Source organism: Typha latifolia, chromosome 14 (assembly GCF_019914945.1).
Source record: "Typha latifolia isolate L0001 chromosome 14, TyphaL0001v2, whole genome shotgun sequence".
Classification (NCBI taxonomy): domain Eukaryota; kingdom Viridiplantae; phylum Streptophyta; class Magnoliopsida; order Poales; family Typhaceae; genus Typha; species Typha latifolia.
This window is the reverse complement of record NC_133099.1, coordinates 7,858,708-7,883,967: the sequence shown is the minus strand read 5'-3', so window position 1 is coordinate 7,883,967 and position 25,260 is coordinate 7,858,708. Positions and strand designations below refer to the sequence as shown.

The window sequence follows — 25,260 nt, the reverse complement described above, 5'->3', positions numbered from 1 at the left end:
ACGGAGGGGATTGATGTAAACTATTAGCAAACATTTAGACATAAAATCTCATTTGGGCTCCACTAAAGATTATGTTTGTTGAGCGGAGCTTGCCTGCAAGGCTTAAGCTCGAATTGAAACAATACGAGCAATTAGTGCCCGACTTCCAATCTTCTAATATATTCTAGCCTGTTAGACCGATTCCAATTTCTTGATTCATTTTGCGCCAAGCCCCACCTCTCCTCCCGCCTCCAATTTCTTCATTCATCCCACCGGGCTTTGACCATCAAAGGTAACTTCTCTCCTCCTTTCTTCCTCCTCTTTTTGGCTTCTTTTTTTGCTCTTTGTCGAGTGTTTCCTGCGCTCCGAAGTATTCAATGGTCAATAGGGCCTTCATGGTGATGAATTCCACCAACATAGAGCAGCGCAACCCTTACTTTCTAAACCAAACACAAGCACCTCAAATCCGAGGAAAAGCTCGTAGTTTTAGTTGCCATGAAAACTCACATTCAAATGCTTTTGTTGGAGAAGGGTAGAAACAAATAGATGTTCCCTAGGTCATGTATGGAAAAATATACTTGATATTTGAGGTAAAATTTGGGAAACAATAATTATTCAAAGTTTCCCTAAGAAAACTAAGAATTTGAAATAGTTCTTGCTAGGTAAGCGAAGTTTGCAGCCCTTTTGTTTTTCATCATCGAAGCCAGTATGTCAACCCTCTGCAAAAGCTTGCAGGCCCACTAGAGAACATACCATTACATCTCCATAAGGAGGCAACACTAGGGATCAGTGACCTAGCATATACATCGCTTACACAATACCACTGTGGTATGACGCCAGCCACAAATTGTCAGTCGTTGAATGCTAGAATGCCTTGAGCTATCCTTTAGTGGGTCATTTAGTTCATACAAAATGCCTTACTTTAGTGCTTCATCTTAATCTCTCATAAAACTCTTGTTAATTTAGATGTAGAATTTGGTTAAAGTTGGGAGAAAAATGAAATTTTCCCTATGGCTACGATACCAACCTAAATATTGTTGTAAGTCAGATGAAAAAATTAGCAAGAATGTTAAGTGATAGTTCCTTTATTTCTAAATGCATTTTGAGTTTGTGTCATAATTTGTACCAGAAAGAGCATTATAAATGTCAAATTATGCTAGTCAAGGCTGTCACTACAGAACCAGAAAACATTCAATAATATCAATGGATAGCATAAAATTATGGTAAATGAGTACTCTTTTTGGTTTCACAGTACAAATTATAAAGTATTGCATCATGGGACAATGCTCCCATATTCTATTGTATTTGTTGACCGGTAGCCAACAGTGTGAAAATACAGCATAGAGATTGCTGAAATCACTGCAATATTCCTCACCCTCATATATCTCTAATTGAGTTTTAGACTTTTCATTGTGCACATTATCGATTTTCTTTTATAAATTCCTTCAGTATTCTAGATAATTGTGTTTGAAAGAAAATATGTTTACTTTAAATTATTACATAAACCTTGTCTTGTTGTTTTTGCAGAAATTGACTATGATGTTTTCCTCTTGCCCATTTTGTCATGCCAGCGTTCTCTCTAGTGAGTTGGAATGGTAATTCTCATATTTTTTCTTTGCCTTTTGCATTTAACATGCATTAGTTGTTCTTATGCATTTTTTTAATATAATTAATAGACTAGCTTCACATTTATATATTAATTTGTTTTACATGTTCAGGCATGCAAACAATCATTTTGCGGAGGATGAACTTGAAAAAGATATGGAATTTGCACAACAAATTGCATTGGCTCCACCTAGCCCTAGAAATATGGTATGTAGACACTTGTTGAGTTTTTGTAGTGCTGGACAGCATGAATAGATATGTATTGTGCTAGTGAATTATCAACATTGATACAGGGGAATATTGCGATATTCTGTCATAGCCAATGATGCTGATATGTCCACTAAGAATTTAGCATATTTTACTTTGAATAAATCTAATTTGGGGTATCTTTCTCAACTTTTTAGTATCCTGTGCCTTTTGGTGCTTAATCTATATAAATTATATGTCAAATTTTAGAAATTAAAGGGAATTTCAGTTTTCCTCAAGTTGTTTGCTCCGACTTAGAAAATCAAAGGAAAATCATGATTTTAGAAATAGGGGTGCTAAAAATAAAACTTGTGGGTCTGAAACTCATCCATGTCCAACCTAATAAAATTGAGCCAATATACAACTTGGGACCGCTTTGGGCCTGACCTAACCTGACCTAACATGATGTGACGTGAAAATCTATTGGATTTGCTTGGATTAAAAGGGGTCTAAGGCCCTACTTGGCCCATCCATTAGAGTCCATTGATAAGGACCCATCCATTGAGGCTTAGTTTGTCTGCCCGCAATTAGCCCGACCCATGTCTATTAGATTTAAACTCCTTAAATCTCGTTTGAACTTAATTTCCTTAGTCCTAACTTCCTTAATTTCCTTAAATCTCTGTTAGAGGCTGTCAATAAGGAAAACAAACAACGATATACATTTTTAATTAGAAAGTGTGATTGATTCATTTATGCAAAAAAAGAAAGAATTATACAAAGGGTTGAGGGCTCAATAAGGAAAGCAATCCTCCTCTTCTTTTCTTTTCTTTTCTTTATGAAATGGGATGCCTAACCCGACCATAAAGTCTATTGGACTCGCTCGGGCTAAAGGGGTCTAAAGCCCACAACCCATCTATTAGAGCCCGTACATAATGGCTTGTCCATTAACACTTGACTCGTCTGCCTACAATTAGCCCGACCCATGTTTTTTAAATTTAATTCCTTAACTCATCTTTGAATTCTCTTAGATCTCTATTAAAAGTCCTCAACCAAGAAACCAAACAATGGTGAAAAATTTAAATTGGTAAGTGTGGTTCGTCATGTTAGAGGGGCTCAATAAGGAAAGTAATCCTTCTTTTCCTTTTTTATAAAATAGGACCTAATGGGTTTTGCGCTGGTGGCCTAACCTACCAGCCTGCTCCATAGCATAGACATGGATTTGGATTGGGTCAAAAAGTTTAAACCAAAACTAATTTGGGAATGGATTGGCTCAAACCTTGTCCAAGCCCAAGCCCAATTTTATTTTGGTTTAGCCAAGCTCGGTCATATAGTTTTAACGGAATTTAATTTAGCGCATAAAATCTATTTTAAGGCTCTAAAATTTAAAAAAAAATGGCATGTCAAGGCCATTGGGTGTGTCGTTGGCACATTTGCTTGACATGGCACGTGCCAACGATACTTACCAGCCAAGGTCTATAAGCACCATGCTTTTGGCATGACAATAGTCTATAATTGTAGGTAGCATAATATTTGTTCCTTCAGTTCTGTTGCAATATTGTACCTTTTGTATTTAGTTATCTAAAATGATTATAAAGGACATAATAGAAGGCATTTTTATGTTCTTGCATGTTGATTTTGAGAATAATGAAATTTGAAAACTGAATTTTAATTGCATGCAATTTCTCTACCACCAAGATATATATTTTTCATGCATGTTTTCTTTGTGCTAAAGAAATACAATCTCAATTATTAGGGGTGTCAAAATAAACAAGCGGCTTGAGTTTGGCTCGACTGAAGCTCAGGCTCGACTCGGCTCGGTTTGAGCTGAGCCGAGCCTAAGCCTAAACTCAAGACTCAATTTAAATTTCGAGCCGAGCCTAAGCCGAAGCCGACTTGCTCAGGCTCGGTATATAAACTCATCAAACTGTAAATCTTAAAAATTCCTAAAGCTCAACAATCCTAACAGCCTCCATCTCTCATATCCTAAATTTTTAAAGCCACCAAAACAAATCCTCCTCCTTCCCTACCGTCGACCCAAATCCTTCTCCTTTGCCACCGTCGACACTCCTCCTGCCCCTCGTCCTCCTTCACCATTCGGTGCCCCGATCTCTAGCATCACGAGGTCAAGGAAGCTGAGGTCTTGGAGAGTGGAATGGGCGATAGCGGCAAGACGGGGAGCCTCCTAACCGCAGAGATGGGTGCAAAACTCCTCACGCTCTAACGGCCTTCTCGGTTCGAACTTGGGCAACTCCCACGTCCACCGGTTCTTCTGCTCTGCCATTGCTGGCTGTGGGTTGGGTAGTAACCTGAGTTGCGAGAAGCGAGAGAGGGAGGAGAGACGGAGGCTTGATACTAGGCTCGAGCTCGGCTGGAGTTGAGCTAAGCCGAGCTTGAGCAGGATTATAAGGCTCAAAAGTCATTTATAGCCGAGCTTGAGTCAGAGCCGGCTCGCTCAGGCTCGACTCGTTTACACCCCTATCAATTATTCAAAATGGTGGCTTCGGCAAGAAGTGGCATTTTGAAGAGTGAACAATCATAATTATTAGTATTATCACTGTGTTTGATGTCAATCCAATTTGATGTACATTGTCATACTCATAAGCCAAAGGTTGTGTGAGAGTATTATCATTGACCAATACGAAAGTCTTGCCATAGGGAATGCGTTTGTATCTGTCACGCAATATATGTCACTGATCTATATCTTGTTTGGATTGAATTAGGCAAATACTATTAGTTTCAGGCCCCTAGATCCTTTTGGAGAATTAACTCAGTTTTGAGGTCAGACATGAAACTAGAGCTCATATTTTTTTACTTTTTCATGTTTAAAGTCTCATTTATTTTTTGTGGGCTTCAGTTTTTTTTTTTTAGCTGCCTTACTGCCTTTAGTCTTTCAGCTGAGACTATAGAATGCTTTGAAAAGTTTAGAAGATGTTATTTCAAGTATAGAAAATAAATTTATCTCTTTTTTTATGAATCTTTATTTTTTGGTGCTGGTTCTTAAGTCAATTTTATGTATTTTCCTAAATTTGATATTTAGTCTGGCCTAGGCTTGATTTTAAGCATTTTGTGACAACCTGTATGCAATTAGTTATGTTTATTGTATCTATGACTGTGGATAATATCAACGATGGCCGTGCCACAAGCACAGACCGTGCCGAGGCACTTGCCGGCCGTGCCATAAGAGGAGAAGAAAAAAAAAACAAGCAACTCACCTTCGTCGTCGCCGACTGCCGCTTGCCGCTCACTTGCCTTCGCCATCGCTCGGGCAAGGGCACCGATGCGCTCGGGTGATGGCGACGGCGAGCGGCGAGCGGTGACGGCGATCAGCAACTGGTAGCTCGACGGCGAGCGGCGGAACTATTAGGAGGGGTGCCGTGCGGCACCCCTCGTGCTATGTGCCGGTACGCTGCCGGCACAGGACATGCCGGTCGGCACGGCCATCCATGGATAATATCTCTTTTGGCCTATTAAACTGATAGAACTGATGATTTGAGATTATTATGGAATTCCCATCAACTTTCATAATAGAATGTATGATGACTTCTATTAACAATGTTTTTGCTGATTAGCGAATAAGGCATACTTTCTTCTTTTCTTTCTCAATATCCTAGTCACAACTCTCTTCGTCTGATCAAAGCAACATTATTAATAACTTAATATCTAAATTTAAGATCAGGTCTGATCTTATCAAGTCATGCCACCCATCCTTTTCTTTGTCTTCTTTTTGAGCCAGTTGTTGTCTACTTGTCTTTACTACAGTAACAGCAGATAGAACCCTGTCATAACTTCTTTTGAAGTGGTTCTTGCAACCAAAACTTCATTTACCACCAAAGCATAGGCTATCTACTACTCTATGCGCTGAAACATCACTAATCTATAAAATAATTATTATTTTGTTTCTTATTTGCTTTCTTTGCTGTCTCTAAATATCAAAGGTGAAGAAGATCTGATATAGCTTATGATTGGAACATCTACTTCATGAGAATCTTGCTTTTATGGCTGGAAGTCAGGTTAGATCTAACTATCTAAGGAGAAAATTAGGAGAGGTTGCAAACTTAATTTTTGTTGTCTTTTAACCTAGAAAGCAGAATACTCCAAAATAGGTGGAGAATCCGTATCCAATACATATCGGATATGGATATGGGGATACACCTAGATACTTATCTAATATATATCGAAAATATTTGGATTAAAATAAATATTTTTAATTGCTAAATATGGCTTGGATACGCTTGGATACGCAATATATATGGTTTGTATTTTGTTATTGGTTATATCGGGTGAGAAGAAGCTATTGACCTGTAAAACTATTGATCCGTTAAGCTTTAGCGAGAGGAAAGAGCTATCAAACCCTACTGTCCTCATTCCTTACTTGACAATACGCCTTAGTGTTGCACCGGCCTTCCTCTGTCGACGACGGAACATGCTCTCTTCTCTCTGGTATAACAATGTCGCGTCGGTCTTCTTGTGTTGACAGCAATGCCCTTTTTCGACATCTGGTGTCTTCCTCTCTCCATTGATGATAGCATCGACGATGACACCACTCTTTCCTCTCTCTAACGATGTTGACGGGTGACAACAACCCTTGTTTCCTTCTCGAGGAAAGAAATATGTTTTCCATTCTTCTTTTTTGCTTTCACTTTGGCAGACATAAAAGCTTTTGTTTCTTTTCTTCTTTTTTTCCTTGAAGGCTGTTATAAGAGAAATATGTTAGATAGGCTAGGGTTTCTATAAAATGTTTTGATGTTAGGAATATGTTATTATAAGCCATAGAGTTGGTATAAAATGTTTTGATGTTAGAAGTATATTATTATAGGATAGTAGGAGAATTATTTTAGTCTACAGTGCTTTGATATTGTCATATCGGTATCCTTTTTTTTTTTAAGAATTTGCCATATTTGTGTACCTGTATCATCGTATTCCATATCCATGATTCATAGTTCCAGCTCTTTATAAATTGAGTTTGCATACATATAAGTTCTATTTCAAATTTGTCTCAGGTTATGTTTGGTATTAGGTAAGGGGTGTAAATTAGTCGAGCTTGAGTGGACCTGGACTAGCTAGGCTTGGCTCAAAATTAAATTCGAGCTTGAACTATTGTACAAGCTCCACTCATTTACTCTCAAGCTCAAGCTGTAAACAAGCTTGTCGGTGATAAAGAGTGAGAGAGAAGAGAGGAGAGGAAAGAGGAACAAAAGGAGAGAGAGGGAGGTGGCGGCCGGTTTGATTGTTTTGACAACCTTACGCACTAGTTCAAATGAACACACTAACACAGTACTAGGAATAAGATCTCCCATAGTTGCAATTCACACAAGCACCATCAGCTTGCCAAATTCTTTAATCAAGAATTTGAAGATTGGCCACCTCCTTGCCACCATCCCTCCATAACCCTAAGAAAAGGAACTGAAAAGAGAAAAAAACAATTTTCTCATCTCCCATCTACTCTCTATTGTCTCTCTCATGGCATTGCTCTACACTACCCCAACTACTTTCACAGTATCCTTCCTCGAGACCAACTCCTACCTATAGTCAGTTGCAATCTCTACAATAGTCTTAAAAACAAGAGCCTTTTTAGTAAAAATAGGAAACAGAGGAGGAGATGGGCCGTCGCTTTTGCCCCCGATCAACATTCTTAAGTGATTCTTCTCCAAAGATGGAGTCCACCATGGCTAAAAAGCCTAAGCTTTGGATTCTCATCGTAAGTTCTATACTACTATCATAGTATTAGAGCATCTCCAACCGGGCTCCAAAACTCCAAATTTGGAGCCTGGTAGAGCTCCAACCGGGCTCCAAATGGAGCTCCAAATTTGGATCCAACTACAATGGAGCTCCAAATTTAGAGCCCTATCTAAAAATTTTGAGCTCAGCTCCAATACTATTTAACTTTTAAAAATGCCAATTTTGCCCTATTAAATTTGAAAATTTAAATTATGTCTGTATCCTTTATTAAATAATAAACTGAATATATAATTAGTTTTGTCAATCAATTTTTAACAAAAATAGTACTATTAGAATGCTCTCATCGAGATTTTTAAAATGAGTCTAATATTAAATTATTGAAGTTATTTTAAATATTTTATTTTTATTTTGTGTAATATAATTTTGATACTTTTAATTAAAAAAATAGTAATTTAAAATTATTTCTGAAACTATTGAATATTAGTCTTATTATAAAGATATCGATTAGAGTTTTCTAACCATATAATTTTTATTAAAAAGTAATAACATTAAGAGGACTTATTAAGTGATTTAAATATAATATATAAATATATATATTATATTAATTAAATAATAAATATAGAGCCCGATGCACTCTAATGCACCGGGCTATCTATATTTGGGCTTTAAATATAGAGCCCTCCCTTGGAGATGTTCTAAGGGGGAAGAACAGTACAGTGGACCAGTCCAGATACAGAGAGGGAGGGAGAGATCAAGAACAAACTTTGCATTTAATGTGGTAGGACACGTGTAGAGAAGTGGATGTGAGTTTGCAATTGCATTTGATGTGGTGGATCCTATTTAAAGATTTGCATTTAAGGCGGTCGATGGGTGGGGAGAGAGACAAGCTCTTAAATCAAATTTAAGAATTATAAACTACACATTCGAGCTTATCAAATTGAGCCTGAGCGAGCCGACGCTGACTCAATCTCGGCTCATAATTAACTTTGTGCCTTATTTTTTGTCCAAGTAGGCTCGCTTAGACTCGGCTCAAAATTAATTTCATGTCTTATTTTTTTTGGATATGGCTTTAGTCAACTCAATTCAAGCTGAGCTTGAGCCAAATCATACCTGAGCTGAGCCTAAGTTGCTCATTTATTTTGATAGCTCTAGTATTAGGTTAATTTAGGAATAGTTGGATGTAATAAGATTGCCTTTTGGTGCTATTTTTGTGGTAAATATATAACAGTGGAAATTTGAAAACTTTAGTTTGGAATTTATTCAGTAAAAGTGCTCTCTTTTAGAGTCTATCCTCACTCTCTCTACATCCTGATTCAACAAGATTTGCTCCATTAAATGCTTCCATGGAATGGATAGAGATAGGTCAAAACCTGTCACAAGACGTTGTAATGGGCATCATCTTGAACATTAATAAAAATATCTAAGAGTTCTGACTTTTGACAAATAAAAAGAACATGATGAATCATAGTTAAATGCTTGTACCATGTAAGGAAAATGTCTGCATCATTGACCGTTGGTCTGATGGAACACTCGACTGGATACATAGACCATACATGTTTTGTTTGTTTGATATTCTCGTGTATGACTGGCAAAATGTCATGTGCTTACTGGTCTTGATTTGCTTTCATTGGACAAACTACATCTTGTAAGTCATGTTATTATGTTACTACTGCTGTCAGTATTGAATTTCTCTTTATGCTTGCATTTCAAATTACCCATGTAGTGCAAAAATATCACTCTTATTTTTTCTTGGTATGCTCATTTGTAGGATATATCCAAGGATTATGGGGAACCAGTAAATGCTGGATGGACTCTGGAAGCCTCTAATTCAAGCACCAATAAAGGTTTGCCTAGTTATCGACTGATCTTGGATCAAGAAGTATCCTGTTTAGTTGGATTACAAATTAGAAGCACCTTCCACAAAGTAGAAGGTGGTCTTATGACCTTGTTGAGGAGCTGCTTGAATGTAGAAGGTGAATACTCGAGAAGTATAATATCACGCCATGTTGATCATTATCAGAGTATTGAATCAGAAGATTCTGGCTGGGGCTGTGGATGGAGAAACATTCAGATGTTGAGTTCTTATTTATTGAGTGAAAGAGAAGAAGCAAGACATGTTATGTTTGGCGGATCAGGATTTGTTCCTGATATTCCTTCACTTCAGAGGTGGCTTGAGATTGCTTGGAGAAAAGGTTTTGATATTATCGGCTCGAATTCATTTCATCATAAAATTTATGGCTGCAAGAAATGGATTGGGACCACTGAATGTGCTTCACTTTTTCGTTCTTTTGGGCTTCGAGCAAGGATTGTAGATTTTGATAGTACAGGATTGTCAGAGGGATCAAAAATAGGGAAGAGTAGAGGAAAAGGAATAACTAAACAGCTCTATGGGCCATTGGATAAGTTTTTGCAGCATTATGATGATCTTCAAGTCGGTCCTTCATCACATGATGTACTTTGTTCCAAGGATCATGATTCATCTTGTTTTTCCAAGTGTACAATGACAAGCAGTGACAATTCTAATAGTGCAAGTGGTCACCAGGTCCTTATTGATTGGATCTGGAACTACTTTATGAATAAATCTTCTGGTAGACAGGGTAGTTCTCAGCGTGTTATTATAAGTGAGAAGATGTGAGTTCACTTTGTTCATCTATGATCTCTTATGATTTAACCTGTGCTAATCATGTGAATTTTTTTTTTTTCTGATGTAGACTGGTTTAAGTATTGAATATCTTAACAATCCCTTCAAAGTTTATTTTACTTTAATGATGTAAGACTTCGTTATTCTTCTCCATATATAGGCCTTTATATTTTCAACATGATGGTCATTCAAGAACCATTGTGGGAATTCAGATGCAAAAGGGACAGCCAGGATCACTGGAGCGATACTTTCTTCTGGTTTTAGACCCTGCTCATGTAAGCTACAATTAACCTTTCTTATTTGAGTTGCATTTCATGGTATTCATACTTATATATTGGCGGTTTCCCTCCCTTTGGTTGTATGAAGCTTAATATGCTATTCAAACCACTGCAACTTATTTTTATATTTGAAGGTTTCTGTGGTTAAAAGATGTGTCTGTCTACTGTGCAAAATCAGGACCAAACCAGGGTAGTCAAATACCAGGTATTATTATGGTTCAACAGTGCAACTGAAACCGTTAACCTAACACTACTAGAGTTTACACATAATACTATCCATTTCAAGCTAAAAGCTTCATTCTGTAAGATGTGAAGCTGTGATCTATCAACCATTTCCCATCTTGTTTCTTAGACCAGTTTATACTAAAGGTCAGATTGCCCTTCAAGGTTATTGATTCCACCAGGTCAATTTCCAATTTACCAAAATGTACCTCCCTCTTGCATACACAGATAAATTGAACTATTTGTTTGTGTCAGTATGTAGGACATTGACTAAGTGGAAATAGAGAATTTGAAGGTATGGTAAATAATGAGAAAGAACAAAATATAATTAGCATATAGTGAGAAAAGATATGGTCACCCTCTTATTGTTGAATGATATTACTTAATATAGCTAATCAGAGAAAAAGGGTTTCAAGTACTACCCCAGTGAAATAGGACTTTTCTTATTGTTGCTATGACACTTTTTGTTAAGTAAGCTACATGAATTGTCTTGCTCCATTCTGCTTTATATTGCGAAATTCTCTCTTAAGAAAAAGGCTGTTAATTCTATTTCTAGCCAACTCTTTTTTGGTATTCTGCCTCTCACTTGAACTTAGTGGCTTCCTTACTAGGACATTATATGGTCTGAAGGATTTTTCTGAATCATCTTATCGTCAATGTCACAAGTATAACCACTTGTCCTATCTTTCTTAGTGAAACGACTTATCCTTTTCAATATTCTCCTCTCTTCTACATTTACTTCATGCATATGACTGCTATCTGAAGGTGTTGCAAGAACTGAATACTGCAACATGTCACACCAAGGTGAGAAGCAGGATTCTGAATCATTTGACTTTATCCTTATAATTAGATTCATATGTCGTAAAAGTATAACACCAGAATTTAGAGCATTTATCTCCATTGTAAGAAGCTGAATCAAAGATTTTCTTGCCCATGACACCACATTGCACATGCTCCTGAGGCATCCGAGAAGTGTGCCACAGCCCCTGAAGGCTGCCTGTCATAAAGCAATGAGTGTATCATGAGGTTAAGTCACAATCTAGTTGAAGTGGATTGTGACTTGAGCAGTAAACTATGAATCAAACATGTAATAGAGTGAAATCCCTTTCATTAGTATGTGCAAAGATGTCCATGGATTTGTGAATAATTGCATGAAAGCCATGAATATAAAGCTTGGAAGATGAATTACATTTTCTGTTGAATATAGCTGTATTCATTCTATCCAGTTCACCAGAGACATGTCATTCAGTCCTCAGTGCATTTTCGTTCTCTATAGCTCTTTTGTCATGGTAAATGATCTGTTACTTCCAAACTCAGAAGAACTCTTCGCCATCTTATGATAGGAACTGAAAAGAAAGAATCTGTTAATGATAGATTTTAAGTTCTACATTTTGTGGGATAACACAGTGAACACTGGTTATTTCTTCGTCTGTGACTGTTGCTTCTACTTACAGTTACTATGATTTCTTCCATGTGTACAGAGAACAACAGCTTTGGAAAGGTCCCTTGGGGACAACAAAGGATGGCAGAAGATGATAAAAAGAGGTGTTCACACACTGAAAAAGCCCCAATATCAGGTCACATTGATGTTGCTCTGCAGCATTCTAGCAAGAAAAGTTATCTTATTTTATACAGTATCTGACATATTCTTTTTGGTTCTAGTTATGTTATGTGGATCCTGGGATTGCAGATGCAGAAGAGATGGAGCAGCTCAAGACTATTGATAGTATACTAGTGAAGTTCTAAGTCTTCTAAAAGAGTAGATGAAATTCATATGAGGTTTGCAAAGTTCTCTGAGCTGAAATAATACATTTGTCATTATGAGGATTAACTCTTTTTTTCTACTATGATTTAGAACTATTTGATAGTTACTTCTAGTATCTGACCAAGTAAAATTACACTAGAAATACACTTTGTCCATGTACATGATCCTTCAGTATTTTCCATATGTCAGGAGAATAAAGTAAAAATAGAAAAGTAAAGTTCATGAAATTGCAATACATACCTCATTTTCTGGAAAAAGGACTGGTGCTAAACTTTAGAATCAGGAGGCATTCTAAATATATAAGTATATATACTTTAGTAAATCATGCATTGCAAATGCATTTGCAAAAGAAAACTTTACATACTGTGACGAATGGAGAAAACTCTGATCTTTTCTCATTGAGAATAAGTATAAATACATGTATGGTTAGGGTAGGTTATCCCTCAGGTACAACATAAGAGTATATATTGCTCAATAGATTTATCAGATTGCCTCTTGATTTTGTAAACCTATTTATAGCCGATAGGTCCAATGCCACTTGGTAGAGGAACAATATCCCATCTCTGAGTGCATGCAAAAGCTTACAACTCTTTATTCATTGCATGTTGCTACTCAGGATGGACAACAATCTCCTTGCAAGAACTAGGCTCATGATCTACGGGGAGAGCTATCAGAAATGTGTGAAACTCAAAAGAATAGTATCCGACATTAATAAACTCGTATCACTGAGGAGAACCAATACTCACACTGAGATAGATAAGGACCCATAGGACTTGCAAGAGGAGGTGCAGGAGGTGGCTCTGAAGATGAAACAAGAGGATTAGGAGGAGAAGAAGATGAAGGAGGTATATGAATAACCCGTTGAGAGTACACTTGAGTGATAGGACAACAAATGAGAGAATCAGTAGGACATCTAACAAGAGGATCCTCAAGAAAATATGAAGTGGGCACCGTATTAAGAGGTTTTCGAGGAAAGGATGTAGAAGATGGAAGCTCAAGAAAAGTGAGGTCATTATACTCATGAGTAATAATGAATATCCTTTAGAAAAGAGACATGACGAATAATCCACATTCGATGAGTCAAAGGATCATAGCATCAATAACCTATGTTTAGAACTATAAAAACTATAACCAAGAAGAACACATCACACATATCAAGCTCACAACTTGTCATACACTTGAGCAGGTAGCACAACAAAGCAAATACATCCAAAAACACAACCAAAAGAAAAAAAAAACTATAATATGGTTTAACGGAAAAAAGAATATCATGAGGAGAACAATCTCGTAGGAGAGAAGGCATGAGATGATATTGTTAATAAGGCATGAGATCGATAAGATTAACAAAAGTCAAAAGCTTCTGCCCAGAATGAGATCACACGTAGTCTCTAAGATATGAAGATATTTTCATTTTGCTACATTATTTTGCTCGTGAGTGTAGGGACAAGACTATTGAAAAATGGTGCTGTGAGAATGGAGAACGGAAAGCATAGCAATTGAGGTGTACTCTTGAACACAATCAAATATGAAACCTTAATATGTTTGTGAAACTGAGTGTGAATCAAAAGTTTAAAAATTTGATAAACTTGAGGAAATTTCATTGCGATGACGAATGAGATAAACCCAAGTATATCTAAAGAAGTCATGAATGAAACTTGCATAATACAAATATATACATCTGGAAGATAAAGGTGTGGAACCCCATATATCAAAATGAACAAAATCAAAAGATAAACTGCTTTTAATCTTTTACTATTACTTGAAGAAAAAGGAAGAGCTGATGGTTTGGCTAACTTATAACTTACATAATCAGCATAGAACTAAAACCAAAAGAATCTTGTCCTAAGGCTCTAGAATGGAAAAGACCTTTAAGACAAGATCCTAACCTACGATGCCACAAATCAGTAGGAGAGAGAGTATTACCAACAATATAGGAAATAAGTGAGATAGGTAGATGAAGAACAGAGATATGATAAAGGCTACCAGCTCTACAACCAATTCCAATCTCCTAGCTAGTACTAGATCATGTATCACACAAAAGGTCGCTGTAAATAAGACATGATAACCAAAATCACAAATGCTACTAATCGAGAGAAGATTCATGCTTAGATCAAACATGCAAGACATGAGGTAAAGTAGACGACCAAAATGCTTAAGGTAGTGGTAAAAGATCCAGACTGACAAATGGGAAGAAGAGATCCATTTGCAGTCTGAAGAGGTAGCAAATGTGACATGAACGAGCAAATTTTCCACACTGTTCACAATAGTTTTCTTATCCAAAAATATTGACATATCAAAATGAAATTAATTGTTTTAACAATATTGCAAAAAATGCTCTTTTGTTTATATTAGGATTATTGATCACTTGAGGGATATGGCTTAGTTTTTATCTGCTAATTTGATAGGGTTATGGCTTAGTTTCTTTTCTGGTTTGTTGGGTAAATATGACAATGTTATCTTTTATATGCTCTGTACCTCAGCTAGTTATCTTTGGTTTTGTAATGGGAGCTTAGGGTTATAGCTAATATGGTGATTTTGTATGAACATTCTAGGTAATCTCTTCAGTGAGTGTTTGTTAGCGTTTTTAATGGCGGATGTGGCGGGGTGGCGCATCAGCCACCTTGCTAAGTAAATTGCCTCCGGCAAAAGGGGGCCGGAGCTTTGGATGGGACGTGGATGACGACAAACCCTAAAGTGGATTGGGATGAGGACAACGGGGTGGAGGGGGAGGAATAGGAGATCGAACTTGATGGGGGAGCGAAAACGAGACAAACGGCATGGAGGAAAGCATGGAGTTTTGGGGGAGAAATTGGAGGAGAAGGAAGAATGGAGAGGAGAATCCTGACTAGGATCGTGTGAAGATGGAAGGGAAAACAAGGGGTAACTAGGGTAATATAGAGGTTAAGGGTTGACAAAGCGAGCTTGGATTAGAGGACGTGTTAGTGGGGAGGTGATTTTACTGCCCCAAGTACAAGGGCTGTCCACATGCCAAATGTTCTCTACTTGTCATTGTCTTTTCTTTCTCCATTTTCTCCTTTCTTACATATGAATTTACTAAGAAGCCCCTCAATATTTGCTCATACAATTAGATGAGTGTGGTGCACTATTGAATCTTTTGTATATACGATATTAATTATAACTAAATGTTAAATATATTTTTCTCCCCTATATTTGTGCCCAAAATTATTTCTCTCATGTGCTTCAAAAAATTTTAAACCAGTCCCTATACTTACGATTAAAGTGAAATCATCAATTTTTCTGTCAAAGTTAATAGGGTGCGCCCAAATGACCAAAATGCCCCTTCGTGTTTATTAGGCAAAATAGATAGGTTTTTTATCTGATTTTTTTCTAATCCATATTTGTCTTATTTATAACTATTAAACTTCATAAAAACCCAGGTTTAATAAAATTTACTATATATTTGGTATGATCTAGAAAGTAAGAGAAAAAGTATGTGGGTATTTTTGAAGAGAAAGAAATGCTTATATATGAGAAGAGCATTTTTGTCTATAGAAAATTAAAAATGGAAGGAATTCAGCCCTCCATTCAATTTTTAAAATTTTTTGGGCGTGCTACATTAATTTGGATGAAAAATCAACAGTCTAACTATAGTTGTAAGTACAAAGACTTGTATGAGACTTTTTAAAGTACGGGGGTAAAGTGATTTTGAGCATAAGTACAAAGGGGTAAAATATATTTAACTATATAACTAAATATAAATGTATATTATATAATATATATATTTGTATTTTATTTATTTATTATTTTTTAATATTAAAATGTTAGACAGCCTTGTCACTCACCTTCTACCTAGGTACTAAGCTGTGGGGTGACCGCATGTTAGCCGAGGCCGCCTTTCAAAATATTGGTGTTTGTATGGTTTTTTGTTTGTTTTATAACGTTAGAGTCTCACTAGTTAAACAGAAAGGAAAAAAGAATATATTATGAAAATAGATGCATTGTGAAAGTGAAATACTTTTATAACACTTTGACATTGATGTTGGGCAGTTAGATTGTGGCGCATGCAATTAATATTGTTGACCATTATATATATCCAATAAGAAGGTATTCATGTTAGGAACAACCAAGCTAGGAACATTAAGCAATTTGCCATAAATATTTGGATAGAAATTGTGTATATGTAGTAAATTTTGCAAAAAAAAAAAGAAAAGTTACTTAATACACTTATACTCTTGTGTAATTTATGATACTTCTAATCAGATAGCGAGATATTTTCTCCTATTTTCTAAATACAGTGTGACTTTGTGCATCAGTTAATCTTTCATCTTGGTTTGACTATGGAACAATTTGGAGTAAGCACCTTCATTTTCCTTAATTAAGGTTGCATGGATACCCATCTCAACCACCTTACCTTTGTCCATAACCACAATCATATCTGAATTGGCAACTGTAGAAAGCCTATGGGCAACTATAATTTTGGTGGTTTTGCTCAATGGCCCACCTTGCCTCCATTCATTAGACCCCAAAGTATTCATGACCACTCTTTCAGATTCCCCATCCAGTGCACTAGTTGCTTCATCTAGAAGCAAAATTACAGGCCTCTTCAGTAAAGTCCTTGCAATGGCTATTCTCTGCTTTTGTCCTCCAGAAAGTTGGCATCCCTTCTCGCCCACCATAGTGTCATAACCTTTTGGTAAGTTGCTGATGAATTCATGGATGTTTGCTTTCATCGAGGCTTCGACTATTTCTGTTTCTGATGCTCTCTCTTTGCCATAGCAGATATTGTCTCTAATCGAGGAAGTAAAAAGGATCGGTTCTTGCTGGACCAATCCTATCTGCTTTCTTAACCATCTAAGATTGTATTCCCTTATGTTTTTCCCGTCAATTAAGATCCTTCCTTTATATGGATCATAAAACCTTAACAGAAGCGCCAAAATAGAGGATTTCCCTGCACCACTAGGGCCAACAAGTGCCACCCTTTGTCCATCTTCAATAGATAAATTCAAACTTTCCAATATAGTCACTTGTGGCCTTGATGGATAGTTGAAACTGACTTCTTCGAATTCAATTCTTCCTGAAATTCTGTCTAGCATCATAGATTCTGGTACATCTGGCACAATTAGTGTTTCCCTATCTAGTATCTGGAAGGCTGGGGTCAGTATGCTGATGGCAGAAATAACTGTTGGAATCAAAGTCCATAATTCTGTAATTGAGGGAACAGTGAGTGAGAATATCTGATATGATCGTATTCCGTTCTCAAAGGTTGCTTGATTCTTATCAACCAAAACAGTAGTGTACCACAATGCGACAGCATGTGCAATATTCCACAAGCAAAGAGATACCCCTTGAATCATTCCATATTTGATACTCTCCGTCCTGCTAATCCTCATCGGTGCTCTTAAGGATAGCTTGGCTTTGTTGAGTAACTGCTCTTCGTAAACGAAAGAATGCACAGTTCTGATATTACTTGATGCTTCTGATGCAAGCGAAACAAGTTCTTGGTGAGCAACAGTAGAGTCACGTGAGAATCCTTTGGCTGATTTGGCTTGTATTAGACCGCCAATGAAGTGGCATGGCATAACTGCCCATGCTACTAGACCCATTCTCCAGTTAACAATCATACTCACAGTGGTTGCTATTAGAATGGAAGAAACACACTGGACGATAACAGACATTCTATCAGATATAATTATCTTGACCATTGAAGTATCACCGACTATATGTGACGTAAGGAAGCCCACGCCATTCTTAGGTTTTTCAAACCAACCAACTTCATTTTGAAGAACCACTGAAATTTGACAAGTAAAATTATTCTAGTCATGCACATTTTTTTGGTAGCGGATTTTTTCTATATAAATGTCTTGTAGCATGCTTGTTTTCTTGTTCCATAGGATAATAAATAATAAAATCTCAGAAATGCTAGTGAAAGGAAATAGAGATGAGAATAATGAGATGCCTGACGGTAATTTAAATGAAGAGCTATTTTTTCAGCATAATATATGAAAATATTGTCAAGTTTCCCTTACAGCAGCAGCTCAATGATCGCCCTTAAAAATAATTATTAATTTCTCAATTTTCAAGGGGAGCTATCTGCTATTTTGACACCTTGGAAAGAATGCAAAAATTGACTTTAGCATGATACCTAGGCTGTTAGCCTGCTTAAGCTAACTAGCCACACTTTGTGTGAGACTGTGAGGCACCAGGTACTTACTGGTGGATGAGGAATAATTGTGAATCATATCAATGAAAGCCAGATCAATAAGCAACTAATTTTCTAAAACTCGGTAAAGCAGGCATACAATTTGTTTTAGTTAGGTTAAATCTTATATAGTTGTGTCATAAAGGTTTATTTAGATTGGCTGCTAGAAGTTATTGCGAACAGTCAAAGAAGTGACATTTATTGAAGGTCAGATATTACCTGAAAAGAGAGCCTCCCGTAGGCTTTTCATGGCCATTTCACCGACCAGACCATAGAGATAATGTTGCAAGGTGTGACTGACTAACATAATCAGTCCAACTAGGCAAAAGATCATAGAATACCTCCCTACTCTGCTCCTTGCATCTTGCCTGTAGTATGATACTCCAATAGTCATGATGAAGAAACCAAATAGGGGCTTTGAAATGCCAGATACAGCAGCTGCAACAGAGCCCACAGCAGTCTTTGCAACCTCGAGGTTGTGCAATTTGAACCAGATTCTGAAGAAAGGAATTGTTTTTCTTTGGACTTCTCTTCCATGAGTCGGAACTTTTGTCGGTTCTTCATCTGGTTTCTTGCAATGTTCATGGATCTTGAAAGCTTGCATTTGAGACCTTTCAATGGTTTGTTCTGCTTCTTTTGAATGATCTCTAGCTCTGTTTAAAATTAAAACAGAAGATAAGATTTCAATTGTTGAGAAAGTTTTTCCAGAACTGTAGAATTTGTGTAGCAAGAGGCCTAGATGCCTGCCTACCTTGTTTCTGTCTGTCCAGCTTCTATCTCTACATTTTGCATGTTAAATACATTGCTATAGTATTTGCTGGTCTCCAACAGTTCCTTGTGTGTTCCACTCTGTGCTACTCGTCCATTCTCCACCACAACAATGATATCTGAATTTACGACTGTTGACATTCTGTGAGCTATAAGGATAACAGTTCTTCCCTGCATGGCTTTCTCAAGAGCATCTTGGACCAGTTTTTCAGACTCTGAGTCGAGTGCACTTGTTGCCTCATCAAGAAGCAGAATTGGTGGGTCCTTCAGCACCGCCCTTGCAATAGCTACTCTCTGTTTCTGCCCACCTGATAATTGCATGCCCCTCTCACCTAGCTGGGCCAATTATATCAACCATGAGGAAAATAAGTGAATGAAATAGAGTAAGAAAAGAGAACTACATCTACATAATGTAGTCTCTCAAGAGTAGCTGGTGTATATTCAAGTGAAAGGCACTTTCTGAACAAATGACAATTAAAATTACCAAAATAATACAAGTGGTATCAGCTATGAGGCATTGTTTGGCTAGTTCAATAAAAGGAAATTTACTACTTTGGTGACTACTAACAGAGATTTCTAACATCAAACACTTTACGGAGTTTTTGATTACTGTTCAATTTAACTATTTGATACAGGCTTCACTATCTGTCGCATAACATACATCTGAATTTCTTTTTATCTATCTTATTTATTTTTATACTAGACATTTCTGTTAAAAATTATGAATGATCATGTTTTTATTTGAAGTTAAAGCCTAAAGTAATGATGAAAAATAACTAAATGAATCAGATGAATAAGTTGATTCCAGCCGTCTGTCATTTTACACTTTTCTAAATCATTAGACCTCAAGCCAAGACTCCTCGAGTGTTGCTATCTTTAGATTGTCTTTCTACTAATGTGTATTCATTCGATCACTATTAATTATTACTCAAATCAGTCATGTAGGCAAACTGTAAGTTTGTAGTATTTTCCATTCAAATTCCATATTTAATCTCAGAAACACTTTATCAAGTGACTTTCGGCCAAAGGATTTGTTTGGCCTTTTATCCCCCATAATATGATCCATCCAACTTCCATCCGGTTCCCCCATGTAAAAGGCATGCCCACCTTGACAACCCTGACAGAGCATGGTTAAACCATCTCATTTCAAGCAGCTTATTAGTTATCACAGATGTAATCATAATTCAAATATTTAATAACTATGTCGTAATTTGTGATTCTCAACAAACAGGTGCATGTTGCCAAATGCCAATTCTGTACATATTTTGGTGTGTGCAATTTTCAGAAGCTTTAGATTAGATCTCTAGGGTATGTGATACTTCAGTCAATATAAGAGACAGTCTTGGTCATTATAATTATTCTTTGGTTGCAGCGCCACCTGGAATCTTACCTCAGTTGAGTATTCATATGGAAGTTGGGATATGAACGAATGTGCATTGGCTGCTGAAGCTGCGTTAACTATGTCTTCATCACTTGCTTCCATTTTACCAATCTTCAGATTATCCTTAATATTGCCTGCAAAGAGTGATGGCTCCTGTGAAACTGCAGCAATATTTCTCCGTAGGAACTTCAGATCCAGATCCTTAACGTTGTAGCCGTCAACAAATATGCCACCTGTAATCTTAGACCTAACCTATTAGTAATACAGAATGCATACTTCTGCAGATTTGTCATTCAGGCATATGCATCTGTATAGTCAAGGCACATTTCTTATCAGCTAGTATCACTTATTTTAACTTTAATATAAGGTATCAGAATTCTGTTTCGCGCTTTCCGAAATTTAGTTTATGTGAGCATAAAGCTTAAAATTAGACTACTTGTGTCAGATTGGTTAAAGTAATAGGCAATTGAGGACTACACTTCAGAACACATGAAGAGGGAGGCATGATGGAACCTGAGGTTGGATTGTAGAACCTCTGAACTAAGGAGATGACTGTGCTCTTCCCACATCCACTACTACCCACAAGAGCAACTATTTTGCCTGCTGGTACGAACAATGAGAAGTTTTGGAGAATAGGCTTATTCTGACGTGATGGATAAGCAAAATGCACCTCTTTAATGTCTATCTCTCCAGCAACCTTTTCTAAGATCTCTCCTTTTGTTTCATAATTTATACCTGGTTTTTGTTTTATCACCTTGAAAACTTCACTTCCTGCAGCTTTTGCCTGATTAAATATCTGAAAATCAGGTGCAGCATATGTAATTGATCTGCAATTTATGAAGAAAAATGAATTATTTATACTTCAGAAACTTAATTTATGTCAAAAACTGAAAGTCTCTTTTCGGATAATTACATTGCTCCAAATAGGATACTCATTACAGCAGCTATTACATCACCTCCCTTGGCTCTATTTGCAGTAACTACTACTGCTCCCACCCAAACAATTAAAGCCCATGAACAGAATGTTACTGCTTGAAATGAGCCCAATCCCAGCCCTTTTATCACTGCCTCTTTCTTACTCATTACATACTGCTTCTCCATGCAGGAAGAGAAGTACTTAACAGACGAGCTCTCTCCAACAAAGGAAAAAACAGTCTTGATATGGGATAATGTCTGCGGATATACATTGTCAGTATTTTGTCAAATAACAAGGTTAGTAGTGGTTGTTTCTAAATTCTCATAACAGTTTAAAGTTCTAGTTTAGCAAATTTATAGAACTAGATATGTAAAAATGGCCCTTGAAACATTTCCGTTCTTTTTTATGTCTGAAAGTTTTCATAACTCTTTCCTTCTGCATTATACTAAATTTGGTACCTGTTCTACTATAGCTGTTGCTTCAGATGTATAGGTCATCCTCAAGGATGATAGAGTATTCATCTTCTTAGTGTAGGTTGCTCCAATAGCAAGAATCAAAGGGACAACGAGCAGAGCAAGCAAAGCCACTTCCCAGCAGCAAAAGAAAGCAATGAGGATACCAACTAAGAAAGTGGAGAAGCTTGATATGGAACGCCCCAACTGCAGAGGAGTTAGAATATCAATGAGAATTATATTGCATGAAGGAGATGGTCAAGTGATAACTACCAGAACTCTTACTGCATATAATTTAACTTTCTTTATAATGCTCCATTTATATTTCTTACAATGTGTTATTGTAATGGATAATTTGTAAGTCTTTTTTATCCCATACCTTCTCACCAATTGCATCTTGTATGACACTCATATGGGTCGTCATTCCAGAGATGACCTGAGCTGTAGTTAAATCAGTGTCAAAAGCTTCAATATCTTGATTGAGAACTGCTTTCAGAAATGCCAGTCGCAAGTGCGCTAGTTGTCTCTCACTTGAATACATCCAGCATGAGATTTCTGTAGCTCATTTGCAATCAGTGGAATAGAGAACAGAGCATCTTGAGATAGATGTGCAGCAAAATAGAAATTTTCCTACTGAATTTGAGAGGAAAGCTGTGGAAATCTAATTTGCGTCTAGGATTTTCTATTGATTTGTTAATTCCTTTGAGGTAATTACTTAAATGTTTCAGAGAATGGTACAAGTATGGTTGTTTGGCCCTTTAAGCTGGAATGATAATTTCCTAGAAGTAAGAACTAAACTCTACGGACAGGAAAAAAGAAAAAGGAAAATTTGTATACTTGCATGATGTGTTAGTTTTGTATTGATTGTAACAACTGCCTACTAGTTTTTCAAAAGTTACAATAGAATAAGTATGAAATCTGAAACTAAACTATGGTTAGTTCCAAATTCTAAATGGAATTCAATTGATTTCATTTGAAAATGAATTCCGTTGTTCAGAAGTAATGAAATAAAATTAAAAGATAGGAAACAGATTTTGTTGGTTGGAACGAGATAAGAGTTCATTTAATTTGCTTACCTTGTGTTTGATCTCTTAATTAAATTGCTTGTCTTCTATGGTTTTACTCTTTTGTTCTAAGGTCCATTTTAGAGAGTTTGACCAAATTAGCCCTCCCAAGATTCTTTTTCATACATCTAATACACTTTAAAAATTAAATATAAAATTATGTGAGTTGAGAAATCATTGACTTTGATAACAATTTTTAAATATAAATTGTTGATTGATATAATTTGATAAGTGTGATAAAAAGCATTTTCATATAAATTATTTTCTAATTTAATAACTTCTAAATATAAATCGCTGAGCGTTTTAGATGAAAACTTTTTCTCTAATATTTAGCAATTCTTTTAGCTATTTCACTCTAATCTAATCAGAGACTTATATTTAGAAATCGTCGCCTCAAACCGACTTTCCAACTTAACTAGTCATATATTAAAATTTCAAGATGAATTAGACATGTGAAAAGAAAAAATATTTTGATAGACTTCAAAAAGTCAAAAACTCTATTTTAGGGACCAAAACATGTCATAGTATCTAATCAGATACTATATATCTCATGTATAAATCAGTCCTCATTTCCATACTACTATGCTCCAATTATTTTGGATCTGCATCGGATCATGTATATTATATATTCTACACAATTAAAGACCACTAGGGGATAACAAAAGTATAAGAGAGAACTGAAACATAAAGCTTTACATGATGTTGCAAATGAAACAATGCACTACTGTTAGCACTTATAAGAAGATCACTTCACTCACCCAGCATTCCAGCAGGGAGAGTAGCAATTGCCATGTACCACACAAACGGAACCACCTACAATCCACACCCAGAAAGAAACCAAAAGAAAAAAAAAAAATATATATATATATCAATCAAAATACACTAATCACAAAATTATAATGGCTTGAGGAATTTTTGGCCAATCTGCTACACCAAGCAAAACTTATTACCGTTCTAGAATAATTTTCAAACTAGTTAATTATTAAACTTTTTGTCAACTAGACTATAGTAACTCGCTGTCTTCAAATTTGACTTTTTTAATGCTAAATTACTATGTAAAATTTTGTCTCAGAATCAGCTATTTACATGGACTTCAATTTATTGGCATAATGTTACATGACAATACTAGAATATTTTTCATGACATTCCCTCCGCTACTAAAATTAAAATCACTGCAATATTCTAAAGAGATTAAATAGGAATTATTATTATCAAAATAAGAGATTTCTTTTATAAATAATTACTTGTATTCTAAAATAAATATGTAATAGTTATGTTTGATGTGATATAAAGTGAATGTAAGAATTTTTTTTTACTAAAATACTCTTTAATTGGATGTAAATTTGATTAATAGTATTTATATTTTATAATAGATTATTTTTTTATCTATTATTCTAGAATAAGAGATTGTATTCTGAAATTTAAGATTATGTGAATGCTTCTTGATTAATTTTAGATCTTCTGGGACCATTTTACTCTTAATTTAGAGAAGAAAATGACAGAAAAGTTAAAGGTAATATAGCTTTAAATATTTTCTGTTAACATTGTTGTGGGGTTAAGAGGATTTCATAGTTAAGAGTACTTAACGTAATTATCCCTAGTTTTGAAGCAAATTGGCCAAAAAGCTACTACTAACAAAGCCTTGAATATAGTATGATAATCCAAAGTACGTACCTTATAGAGCGCCCTAACCATGGCTCTTTCATCGCTTATGTTGTTCCCGAACGCGTCCAGGGCTCGGCCGAGGAGGAGATATCCGACGGGCTGCGCCATGCCGTGCACCACCGACCCCAAGGTTCCCAACCCCATCAAGACCCAATCGGCGGCGTCGGCGTAGCTAAGCAGCCTCATAAACGGCAGCGGCTTTGCGTCGCCGCCGACTACGGATCCCACCGCCGGCTCGTCATAGGGAACGGATGCCATGGTTACAGTGGCTTGAGGTTGATGCATGAAGCTAGAGAAGATGGTGGATTCATATACGTACAACGGTCAATTTTTTTTAAAATTTTTTGTCTGCTGAAGTACGCTTACTATGGGTTACGAGAACGAGGGAGGGGTGGAATATTAGGAAGAGGATATGCTTGGCGTCAATTTTTGCTTACGATATTTGGAGTTTTGGATTGCAGGCCGCGAATAAACGACGCAGGAGAAGGAACATTGAGGT

General features: G+C 36.4%; 2 protein-coding genes across 13 annotated transcripts; one reads left to right on the top strand and one right to left on the bottom strand.

The window, feature by feature from the left end:
• On the top strand, positions 1 to 22,562 carry LOC140801399 (uncharacterized). 12 transcript variants are annotated; one of them, XR_012111431.1, is made up of 11 exons: positions 1 to 271; positions 1,507 to 1,574; positions 1,698 to 1,791; positions 9,218 to 10,080; positions 10,251 to 10,365; positions 12,072 to 12,167; positions 12,253 to 12,369; positions 20,656 to 20,899; positions 21,110 to 21,270; positions 21,770 to 21,876; positions 22,115 to 22,562. XR_012111431.1 is itself a non-coding variant. In XM_073156504.1 (8 exons), exons 2-7 carry the CDS (start codon positions 1,516 to 1,518, stop codon positions 12,334 to 12,336), a joined length of 1,311 nt encoding a protein of 436 aa, XP_073012605.1. In that variant the 5' UTR covers positions 1 to 271; positions 1,507 to 1,515; the 3' UTR covers positions 12,337 to 12,369; positions 14,908 to 20,649. The 12 variants fall into 12 exon arrangements, 1 of the variants encoding a protein (XP_073012605.1); XR_012111428.1 differs by having other exon boundaries at positions 20,656 to 21,031; XR_012111432.1 differs by lacking the exon at positions 20,656 to 20,899.
• LOC140801172 (ABC transporter B family member 10-like) lies at positions 16,630 to 25,019 on the bottom strand. Its single transcript, XM_073156175.1, has 10 exons — positions 24,771 to 25,019; positions 23,855 to 23,909; positions 22,412 to 22,587; positions 22,039 to 22,239; positions 21,578 to 21,837; positions 21,101 to 21,491; positions 20,674 to 20,916; positions 19,267 to 19,619; positions 18,735 to 19,168; positions 16,630 to 18,104 (listed from the first exon to the last, which is right to left on the bottom strand). Exons 1-10 carry the CDS (start codon positions 25,017 to 25,019, stop codon positions 16,630 to 16,632), a joined length of 3,837 nt encoding a protein of 1,278 aa, XP_073012276.1.
• Between the last annotated feature and the right edge of the window lie 241 nt (positions 25,020 to 25,260).

What these genes read in the sequence shown, in the direction of transcription:
- LOC140801399 (XM_073156504.1), top strand. Translation starts at nt 1,516, where the DNA reads ATGATGTTTTCCTCTTGCCCATTTTGTCATGCCAGCGTTCTCTCTAGT. An exon ending in CTCTCTAGTGAGTTGGAATG is followed by an intron (nt 1,575 to 1,697) that starts GTAATTCTCATA and finishes TTACATGTTCAG; the next exon opens with GCATGCAAACAATCATTTTG. An exon ending in GTTATTATAAGTGAGAAGAT is followed by an intron (nt 10,081 to 10,250) that starts GTGAGTTCACTT and finishes CTCCATATATAG; the next exon opens with GCCTTTATATTTTCAACATG.
- LOC140801172 (XM_073156175.1), bottom strand. Translation starts at nt 25,019, where the DNA reads ATGGCATCCGTTCCCTATGACGAGCCGGCGGTGGGATCCGTAGTCGGC. An exon ending in TCTCCCTGCTGGAATGCTGG is followed by an intron (nt 22,588 to 23,854) that starts GTGAGTGAAGTG and finishes AATGAGCTACAG; the next exon opens with AAATCTCATGCTGGATGTAT. An exon ending in CTTTAACCAATCTGACACAA is followed by an intron (nt 20,917 to 21,100) that starts GTAGTCTAATTT and finishes TATTACTAATAG; the next exon opens with GTTAGGTCTAAGATTACAGG.